The sequence below is a fragment of the Brachyistius frenatus genome, unplaced genomic scaffold (assembly GCF_029030835.1).
Source record: "Brachyistius frenatus isolate BFR_SWC_R1_liver_20210118 unplaced genomic scaffold, ASM2903083v1 Contig_41, whole genome shotgun sequence".
NCBI classification, from domain to species: Eukaryota; Metazoa; Chordata; class Actinopteri; family Embiotocidae; genus Brachyistius; species Brachyistius frenatus.
The window spans coordinates 52,342-64,015 of NW_027210640.1; the positions used below are offsets into that span (position 1 = coordinate 52,342).

The 11,674-nt window shown below is 40.3% G+C and overlaps 1 protein-coding gene across 4 annotated transcripts in view; it reads right to left on the minus strand.

Moving 5' to 3' along the window:
* The window catches only part of acap2a (ArfGAP with coiled-coil, ankyrin repeat and PH domains 2a), a 50,625-nt gene extending 41,756 nt beyond the window's left edge, over positions 1-8,869 (minus strand). For 2 of the 4 annotated variants that reach the window (XM_069702234.1, XM_069702231.1), the window contains exon 1: positions 8,248-8,869. In XM_069702234.1, coding sequence (XP_069558335.1) covers positions 8,248-8,300 — 53 coding nt within the window. In that variant the 5' untranslated portion in view covers positions 8,301-8,869. The remainder of the gene's footprint in view (positions 1-8,247) is intronic. The other 2 variants (XM_069702233.1, XM_069702232.1) reach the window with 1 other exon arrangement.
* Positions 8,870-11,674: the final 2,805 nt, after the last annotated feature.

The window sequence follows — 11,674 nt, forward strand, 5'->3', positions numbered from 1 at the left end:
ACCCTCTTCCACAGTCTTAATATAGTGATGCAACGATATCGCTGCATTGCATTATGGTGTCAAAACGCTGGAATCTCTCAGCAGCCCACATTGTGCATAACATAGCAGGGAGATAAGGAGAGAGCTGGGATGATGCAGGTGCTCTGTTCTCTGTGCAAAAAGGATTCTGGCCAACCATCTGATATCGGGCTCCAATATACTAAGAAGAAGCGGCGGCAAAAGCAGTCTGACGTGTACATCATGTAATCAGTGGACAATCTCATTATGAGGAATTCCATCAGACCAAACAACATCTTTCTCTCAAGTGTTTGGCAGCATCATGCGTGTATCTGCATTTGGGAACATGGCAGTGATGTGGCGCCATCGGGCAGGACAAAAGGACTTTGTATCAGTCACCTGCCGGTCGATCGGCTTCTTGTTCAGGTGTCGGCAGTTCTCATTCGCCTGCGATCGTCCTGAGGGATGAAGAGGGCTGTTTGTGCCGCTAAACGTGGGTTGTAACTCAGTTTGGTTTTAACGTCTACGAGCATCTTGTTTATAGAACTTCACTGTGAAATAACCACCTGAATGAAGCCGTTTCCTATTTTGCCAGTCGAGTGCCACGGTTGGACTCTTCCCCCGCCCTTCTTTTTGAACTTTTTTTTTGTGTTTGACCTTCTGAGCACTCGAGACCTTTTGTTGTTCGAGGACAATATTACTCATTTATCCACTAGGCCTAGGACAGAATTAACCAGCAAAGGACTTTCCCTGAAAAATAAATATTTCTTGTCCCTAAATCTAATTTAAGACAAAGATTATGAAAGATTAATTATTTACTTTTTCATGTGTTCATACTAACTAACAGAAACATAACCAAAGAGCTAAATATACAGTGAACATTAGTCCAGACTGAAGTATGCATTTGCCATTATTTTTCCATGTATTCCCAACTGGCAACTTTCATCAGTCAGATAAATCTGCAATAATGTTTATTATCAGTGTTTTATGTAATTTTTCTGACTGATTGTTTCATCTGTCTTAATATTCCAGTCGCAGCCCCGCCCTCAAATATACCCAACTCACTGTCGTAGAGGACTAAAGAAATACCTTTCAAATATTTACATTTTGTTCATGTTTTTTTTTTTTTTTTTTTTAAACATCAAAATAATTTCATGACTCATTAAAATTGCACTCTCCTATTTATGTTTTTCCTCCTACTTAACTTAGAAACTGTACAACAGCAGTACATGCTCATTCGGCACCAACAGGGATCGTATGCACCACACTTGTTGGCCTTTACAGCTCAGAGATGACTTCCCCTCGGTGACAAAAATGGGCTGGTAGGAAAATATTCAAGCAGAAAAGTAGAGGAAGACACATGATTTCTGGCCTTTTCACAAACGATACGAATTAGGGAACTAAGACATCCTGATTTGAGTGTTTTTTGGGTGTGAGGGTGAAGCCGGGGCTAAATAAAGAGAGACGTGCGGTATGAAAGAGACTTCAGCCCATGAAGGAGAAGAAGAAGAAGAAGAAGAAAAAAAAAAAAAAAAGAGCCTTGTAAACCACGAGTGACAAAGAGGCCAATTCAGCATAACTGGGGGAATGTTTGAGTCCTGCTTCTCTTTATGTTGGCCAAAAGCACGCAGACAGACACCGACCCACAGTACAAAGTAGGCAGACGACCACAACACCGGACGGCAAGAAGAGCAGCCACCTACTCAAATCTGTGATTGTACGACCGATGTTCTGATCTTTTCACTATAATAGCTAAGAATATTATAATAAATGCGCATATCTTATGATATCACATCTCTCAAACTCTGCCTTATTTACATTTTAGATCTGTGAGCCAGCAATCAGTCTGCCACAAGCTACACAAACTAACTCAGTGAAAATGTTCTGCTTTATGAAACCTGTTGATATGTGAATGACCTTCCAATCAGCTATAGATAGTCGTTAGTTTCCATTACTGGTGAAGCGAGGCTCGAGCTGGAGAAGTTACTTTGAGTAAACATCCACATAAATCTTTTTTTGTTATTTCAGCCGTTGCTGACTAATATTCTTACACTGCCAAAAACGGACCAACATCAACATCCGAAGCAGACGTAGCCATGGATTCATATTTCGATGCCCGGCCTACAAGCACTCGTCAGGGACTCGACTGTGAAGTGATATGGTGTATAAACGCGGAGGCACCTAATTCTTCTGCAGTGATTCAGTGACCGTACTCCAAAACAAAGAGGAGCCTCTGGAGCCCTGTGGGGCTGCTGGCGGCCGGCCGGCAGCCTGCGTGCACTCTGCATGCAGAAGTGAGGTAGGCGAGCAGGTTTGTCATTCACGCTGCCGGCACAATGGAGTCTTCTATGGATCCACGGCACAGACCTCAGCACTTCAAAGACAGAAGCCGACACTCAAAAGACCATCTGCTCTTCACATATTTTCCCTTTCATCCTCGGTGCAGAATATTTTCTGATGCAGATGAACTCTCAGATTGGAAATTTGTTTCCTTTCTACAATATAGAGCTGAATCGATAAGGTGATTCATGGATTAAGAGATCAGACCCAAATGTTGTCTGAATGGTCGAAGCACTAAGGCCACGCTCCTCATCTGGTTTGTTCTGCTTTCTTTGTTTCAGGTCATGGTAAAACGAATATCTTTGTGTTAAAGACTGAAAGTAACAAGCAGACATCACTTTAGGAAATTCTGGGCATTTTTCACAACTTCCTAACAAATAAAAAAAAAAAAAAAACATTCCATTGACTCATCAAGACAACAACTGGGCAGATTAAAGGATTATAAAAATGATCATTGGTTGCAGATTTAATGTCGTAAAAGTTGTTTTTGTCCTGCTCCAAAAACTAGAACTTAACCCGGAGCCTGATATCATGTTTATAGTTTTCAAACAAAACAGCTGCAAACTCCACCGTTAGCCCAAAGCTGGCTTACTTCAAAATTACTGTCACTAATCCAATTTAGATGTCAGACAGCTGAACAGCTCTGCATTACAACTTTCCTTTGATGTTTCCTAAATACATTTTGTATAGTGTGCAGCAGTGTTTTGTCATCCGTTCCTCCCTCTGGTGCTTCTACCGCCAATAGTATATATATATATATGGATATAGGGAGAGGACCATATGTGGCATTTGCTTTGTTCTTTTAAAAGTACATTCGAAAGGCTGCAACAGAAGCAGACCAGTGGGAATGAAAATAGTTTACTGCACTTAAATAACAGTGTTGGTTCAACGGTCTGAATCTATTACTGTGGATGGAAATGTGAAGAATGGGGTGAGCTTCAGTGCTGTGACGTAGATCCTGTAATTGTTAGAGAGTGGAGCAGCGGTGACATGGAGGAGGGGGGTCCCGCGGCGGTGAAAACCCTCCGTTAGAAACCCCGGCTTCAACAGCATCAACAAGATGAAGTCATTACCTAAAGATAAACGCTTACGAGCTTTGGGAAATTCTGCCTGGTGTTGTAATGACTGAACACTAAAGCCAACTCGGCATCTAGTGCACGTCCTCGCTCTTCCTCCCGTCAGACACAAGTAACAGGAAGGAAACACAGATTATTAATATCTACCGTAAAAAATTTCCCCTCGGGGATTAATAAAGTAACTACCTAACCTAACCTAACCGTGGATACAGGAGGAGTTAATGGGACCGACAGGCTGATCATGTTTTGACACATTTACTCTGTAGGAGAGAAGACTTAATACCAATGATGTTAAACCGGAGGAGACACATTAAACTACAGAGCTGAAACGAATCATTATTTAGAGTATTGGTTTATCATTTGGCTTGTAAAGGCCAGAAATTGTGTGAAAAAGTCAGGTCAAAGCTAAAAAGTCCAATTTGTATTCACATTTCGTGTTTACAACCTGAAGATTATTAATTTGTCATCAAGCAAAACAGCCAAAATCCTTATTTTTCAGAAGCTAGAATAAAACAATGTTTGGTGTTTTTGATTACAGATTGCCAGATCATTAAAGTAGCCGATTCATTTTTCTGCAGCTTCAGTTGAAATATAAATTCTATTTTTTTTTGAGCTGCCACCACTCCAATAAAATAGTGGTCCACTTGAAAGTTAAAGTATATTAGTATTCATATTATTTACTGGTCTGTACAGCAGTGGTTCTACACACACACACACAGTGGCGTTAGTCCACATATTTCATTAGCTGTTAATTACCTTTATTAATAACCATTAAGAGGAAATGAACCGTAGCTGAATTGAATCAAAGTGCAACAAGCCTGCCATGCTAACAAGCCTGCAGCTGGACTCCCACGAGAAACTAATCAGGGTGTATCGCAGGACGAGCTCTCCTCATCATCAGGCTCGGGGTTCTGCATGCGAGATGTCCATCAGTGATGTGCTGCCTCCACAGCTGCTGTAAGTGACTCAGGGGAAACTGCAGCATAAGATGTTCGACCGGTGACTTCATGTGATGGCAGTCGGCCAAGGTCAGAATCAGCAAAACTGAGCGTGCGAACGCGTTATAATGAGGAAGGGGAGCATATGAGGGCAGGGAGAAATGTTGCTGCTAATTTCACAAGTTAGCTCATTTCTGGGCCATTAGTGTCTGCTAGGTTTGAAAACACATCTATCCTGCTCTAATCTCTTCTTGTTATGCTTTCTTCTCTGCTCTGTTTACAGCTGGATATTGTAAGATTTCCGCTTTTGATATGCTGGGTGGAAATTAGTCCAAAACAGCGGTCGGTATTATGGTTCTTAAGCTACTATTACAAACAGCTGATTTAATATGAAAACTACATTGCAGATATTGGATCCACCGGGTAACTCGCAGAATGGAAAGACATATTAAATATGTAAAATATTTGTTCCTATTCGGGGGGGGGAAATGCCGCTCTCTGAAGGGAATTTTCAACTATCATACTTGAAGAAGAGCCAGAAAAGCTCTGGAGGCCAAATCTAATGTCTATTCTCCAATGGAAAACTAGGCTATGAGGGTTTTCTGCCAAAAATACATAATTTTTTGCACTAGCGGATCTCTCCTCCAGGCTGAGAGGATACTTTATGACTAAAGACAGTTTCCCAACTAAAATGAGAATGAGAGAAAGAAAAAAAAAAAAAAAAAAACATTCAGGGTGTGCCAAATTACCACTTAAAAACAACCATCTCTACATTTGGGGGCTCCATATTCTCTGGCACAAAGTTGAAAGCAAACACCAAAATGGAAACAGATGTTGAGCAAGTGAGCATTGCGCCACGCTGGTGTCGAATCCATGTTTTTATCCATTTTCTCTTTCTCTCCCGCTCTGTCGTCTTCTCTGGCCAAACATAACGAGTGGGGGTTGGAGAAATGAGAATAAAACTGCGGTGGTCCGAGTGGAAAACTGTACGGCAACAAAGCCCGATAACTACGAACCACTGATGAACCCACAGTGGAGAGTGAAGTCAGGAAACGTTGACAGTTGACACTCCCAAAGAGCAAAGGCCACTAAAAATATAGACAGAGATGGGCTTTATGCTTAGCTGGACTTATGGCTGCAGAGGATCATGGGAAATGGCTCTGGGTCAAATTAACATGATAATAAAAAAATTAAAAAAAATTAAAATAAAAAACAACAACACAGACTGGGGTTCATATTGCTAATATTCAAAAGGTGAAAATGTTTGTTATCTTTAAAAATACAAAAGATACAAAACTCGGACAAAAATGACGACTTGATCGGCAAGTGGTCGGGTCATATGTCACTGGGCGTGGAAGCCCTGAGCGGCGAGTCCCCCGGTAAGATTCCCAGCCGGCCGGACATTTGCTGCGTCATCTCTGCTCTCTTTCTACAATATTTCCTGACTGTCTACACTTCCATCTTCAAATGAAGGCATAGAATGTCCCAAAAATATCAACAACAACAACAAAAATTGAATAAAATAGCATGAACCAGTGCTGTGGTTCCACATATCCGTCCATAAAAAGGGCAGGTTCAGGTTTATACCCAACTGTTTTGTTTTCAGCACTAATATCACGCTCTTCTCCTGAATTTGCCAAGTCTGAATCAAATATCAAGTTTCTCTTAAGTCCAACTCAATACATACAATATTGTTGGATATATGGACCGTACACAACGAGAACACATGAACTATTATTACCTCCAAAAGGAAGCTTTATTGGAAACCTCAGTGTGTGATGAAGCGATTTTGATGCATATATTTTTATTTGCTAGGAAAGATGAAGAGTTTCAAAGTGCTGTGGCGGTAAAGTTTGGTCCGACCGTTTAAGCTGATATACATGCTGTAAATAACAGGCTGTTGCTCAATAATATCATAATGATGCAGAAAACATTTGATTACTCTTAAGTGCACTCGCAAGCTTGCAATGTAAAACACAGGTCACGTAAACCACATGAAGCCTGGGTCTGACTTTCAGGTGTGAAAACGCCCTCAGGAGGCCAGAAAGTTCATATTGGTGTTTCCTGAATTCTATGAACACTTTAGAGCCGGCCAATGATGACACGCTTTGTAGTTATTTATCAATAATCAGGGAAGTCGTGTGTACAAAAGAACTGCAAAGAAAGAATCATTTGAAGTTCTGTCGGTAAATCCATACTGGTGCATCATATATGGACTGAACGTCACTGGTTAAAAGGTTTCAAGCAAACAATGCAAGTTCGCCAAAGCCTCGGCCCGCTGTCTGGCTGAAACGGCTTCAACCTTAGTTTGAAAACTGTCCGCAGTGACTCGCCGCTCTATTTATCTGCAGACCACCAAAAATGAGAGTACGCATGATGGTGGCAACGATGCAGAGGAGGATGAGAAAGAAGAAGCTTCACAGACTAAGAAACACGCTGTCACGGCACCTAACGTGCCAACCGTCTGCCGCGCTGAAAAGAAATACTCGTAAATGATGGACCAGAGAGAGACGACTTGGCCAAATGTTCCCAATTTATGGTAGTATTATAACAGCCACCCTGGTTACGGTGTGTTGAAGCAGCCGGTCTGAAGTAACACAGCTGACCGGGGGTGTTTCTCTTTGTTCTGCCCCCTCTGAATATGATCCCCCGAAGGAAATGCTCAGATTAAAAAGGAACAGCTCTATTCTTCTGCAAACAACTTTCTAACATCTGTTCCTCGTTGTGGTGGGAGAGAGAGAGAGAGAGAGAGACGGAGCGGGGGCTGAGGCAGGAAGGACGGAGATGCTTTCTCAAAAACACTGGAAAACGCAGAGCGACAGGGAGCTGAGAGCAAAAGCCCCACTTTACACAACTCTGAGGTCTGACGAAGTGAAAGAGGAAAAAGAAGAAGAAGTCGAGAGCGATGAGGTCAGGAATGACCGTGCTGAGGTGGGGGGGATAAGTCACATGAACACAGGCCACCTGACCGGTACTGGAAAGCTCATTAAGGCTCAAGAATGGACCCTCCCTTCACCAACACTCACTAGTCAATGAATGAACCGATGAAAATGGATGATGCTTACAGGATGTTCTGCCCACCGTGACCGGTTCTAAGAAATACCGTGGGCCCTGTAAGACTGAAACTATCAGTAGATCACGATAATCCACTCATTTTTCGGAGAGAAAAAAAAAATGCAACAAAATTCATTGGATAAGTGTGAATAATTTACACTTTAAAAAAAAAAAAACAAAAAACTTGTTTGTCTTCAGCCATATTCAGTGAATTGTTGTTTGGACCCTGCAAACTATTTTCATATCAATCTGGGGCTTTGCAAAAAAAATTGTGATGGGCATACCCCCCCCCCCCCTATTTTCTTGAAATTTGAACGCAAGAAAATAACAGACAACTTAATGGATAATAATAATGAAAAAAAGGTCATCATTGGCTGCGACTCTTGTGTCCTGTTCTGCCATTACACTTTGACAATAGTAAATACATCTAGCTAATTAAGACCACTGTAGTAAAGGCTGATGAACTGCACACAAAAGAAAATATGTCTCTATATAAAGATACGGTACCACACTACACCATGCGGTGTCACTCCAGTGAAGGTTTACTGGCACAGACTGTAATTCCCTGCATTTTCTTTTTCAATATTATTCCCCCATCTTCACATAATTCATTTATACTAGAAAACGGTCACCGGAGCAGCTTTTTTTTTTTTTTTTTTCCTCCCACCACCCTCCATATTTGTGTCCTCCACACTCAACGAGTTTGTCCGGTGTCCCAGCTCCACCAGCTCCAACCACCACCACCACCCCCACCTCTCCGGGGCTGGCCCCAGCTTTCTTACAGACAAAAATAGAAAAGTAGCAGGCAACAAAACAAGCAAGCATGGTTGCCATCAACTCACCTGAACCGGGGGGAGTCCTTCAAACATTCCTCGAAATCCACAGTTATCTTCATTTTTGCCGCAGTGAGTTAATAAAAACAACAACAACAACAACAACAACCCCGCAGACCTTTCGCTCTCCGTGACTTTAATCCAGGCTTGAGTCTGTCCGGCTAATTAGCTCGTTTTGCTAACGCTGCTGCTCCGCTGTCCGACCAGCTGTCCCCCCCCCCCTCTCTGTCTCTGTCTCTCCCCCCTTCTTCGTCTTCGTGTCACCGCTCTGCTTAGCCAGCCTGCTAGCCTCGGAGGCCAGCAGCTACGATTCAAAAAAAAAAAAAAATTAAAATGGAAAAAAAAAAAAAAAAGTCGCGGGAATTCAACCATAAACAACGGTAAATGTTGAGTGTATGGCTGCCCCCCCAAAAAAAAAAAAAATAAAAAAATATATATATATATATATACGCCAAAAGCGAGAGTGTTTGAGACGCGGCGGTCAGCGGGGGAAACAGAAAGTGTCGTCCGGTAGCTGCTCGGTCATAGAGCCGCCAGCCGGAGAGCAGCTTTTCTCCAACGCGAGAGATACTACGGCCACACAAAGATCGTCTACGCCGGGAAGAGGAGGATCACCAGCCTCCTCCAGCCTCCTCCGGCCTCCTCTTCCCGCATGTGCCCCGCCTCATTTACAGAAGCACTGAAACGCAACGGGGCTGAGACGACAATCTAAAAACACCAATTAAGTAGCCTACATTCACTCGAGTACTGTACTATAAATTCGAGGTATTTGTACTTTACCTGAGTATTTTCATTTTATTCAATTTTGTATTATACGCTTGACTTTATGAAAGAGGTAAATATTGTCCTCTTCACTCCACTATTTGTCTGACAGCTATATATATATATATTGTTTTTCAGAATAGATTCCCTTTCTGTCCAGTGAAATCACATATCTCCAAATTTGGTGATTTTGAAATTAGATTTTGTTTAGATAAACTGAATGATTAAATGTTCTTTCATGCTTTTGATCTAAATAAATTATTTCAAAACCAACTTGGATTCGCTGGAAAATGCAATTGTTTGCCTGAATTTGTTGATTCTTTAGAAATACGAGGTTCTTACAGAACAGAAACAATACAAACATAGGATAATCTTATATAATATAATGCATAACTGGACATTAAACCAACTGACAGCACTAAAATGAACATTAATTCAACAGTAATATTAATCCAAAAGTTACTGCACTGTGTGTACTTTTACTTTTGATCCTTCAAGTACAATTTTTCAATAACACTTAGGTTTTGGATGCAAGACGTTCACTTTCGTATTTTCTCTGTGATATAACTTTTACGTACTTAAATAAAGGACCTGAATACTTCTTCCACCACTGCTTCAATTTAAGCATCAAAGTTCACTGTTGACTTTGGCCATATGGTTTAACGAAACAACCCTACAAGCTGTCTCTTCCTGAAGCTTTAATTCCTATTTTAAACTCTTACGCAATGATGAATGTCCCTGTGGGAGGAGCTTTGGTTGAGATTATTCATTAACGCCCTATACAGCTGGTGCTCAAATGTCTATGATGACACTTTAACAGCTTGCAAATAAATAATAGCTGAAGAAGTGTACAAAAACATTTACTCTATTAGTGCTGCTTTGCTATTTCGAAGAGGCCCAACAATGACAGGCTGAATTTGAAATGAACTGCTTTTAGCCCAACAAAATTATATATATATCAAAACATAATTATTATTTCTAAGAAATTATTATCTGTTTTTCTGTGCTTTGTGGCCGCAGTAATCTATGCCCTGCTCAGAGAGAAACAAAAAAATAGACAAGAGTGATCTCTCTGTCTTTTTATACACGATCTTCCTGTCAATTGACAGGAGTTTCCTCATTCACTGTTTTATACTTTCAATAAACAAACTCTCTTCCAATTTATTCCATCTGGATTAAACCGTGAAAAGGACAAACATACTAAACATTCAACATTTATTTAAAAATTAAACAGATCCATCCACCTTCTTTTTTTTTTTTTTTTAGCTGCAAACACAAACTAGAGACTAGAAATACACGATAATCCTTGTAAGAACAGTCTCCTGCTTCATCCTATTAGAATTACTAGAAATCCTACGGGAATGAAAGAAGTGTTGTTTGACAGCGCCATCTGGTGGCGCAGGAGAGATTGAATCAAATATAGAGCTAGGAAAGCAGAAATTTTATCCAATAAGAAATCAACATTTTCCCAAAATGTTCTTATCAGCTGCTATTTTCCCCCTATTTTTACTCAGTGTGACAGTAACTACATTTTAAGACAAACTATTGGCACTTTGAAGAATATCAGTGTTGCTATACTATTATTGAAATAGATTCTTAAAGCCTATGTTCTTGTTACGTTCAGAGAACTCGCAGCCTCAGCTTACTCCTCTATAAAATGAAAATCAACCATGCATGTTTGACACTGTAGATCTCTGGGAAGATTATCCGACTTTATTGATGACGGAACTACCTTTGGTGTGCAGTAGTACAGTGCAAAAGTCTGAAATGCATCCAGACTGGTATTGATAAGCAGCAGCTGTCTTCAGTCTTCAGTATTCAGTATTCAGACCCTTTACTTGAGTAAAAGTACCAATACAGCAAAGTAAAAGTACTGCATTACAAGTGCAAGTCCTGCCTGAAAAATTCAACTGAAGTAAAATTATAGCAACATTTAGTTAAAGTATTAAAGTAAAAGTCCTGGTTTGGTCCTTCTGTCTGATATATAATTATATATGACATCATTAGATTATTAATAGTGAAGCATCAGTATGAAAGCACATGTTACTGTTGTAGCTGCTGCAGCTGGAGCTAGTTTGAACTACTTTATATCCAGTTTTATACAAAGGGACAGAAGATAAATGTGTCATCAAATAATTACCGCAAAAGGAAAGAAGAAAAAAAAGTTCTGATCCACAAACCTGTTTTCAGTTTCTTCTCTAATTTTGGATATTGGATCATTTCAACATTTATTGAAATGAAACCATGTGAGAAAAATCAGCTAACAACTCAGAAATGTGACCTGACTACACAATAATGTTTATATAACATCAGAAGACAAAAGCTCTTCACCAGCAACATGCCTCTTTCCACCACTGGTGACTTTCAGCAGAGTAACAAAGTAGAGTTTATTTTTGTATTTTTGATGGATTACTTGACTCTAACAAGTTTCAAATCTCTGCAGTTTAATTTCTGAACACGATAATAAATTGAAGCTAAACTAAACAAAGACTTGTACTGGCGGATATTACTCTTTTACAACTTATATTGGAGTAAATAAATTGGATGTCTGTTTATGAACTTGATTTATATATTATAAAGATGCAGTTTTGTGAGCTGTTTGGCATCTGATCATCACAGACCGGAGACACTGAGCACATCGTTTACATCACAGACAAGAAAAATGTGGTGAAAA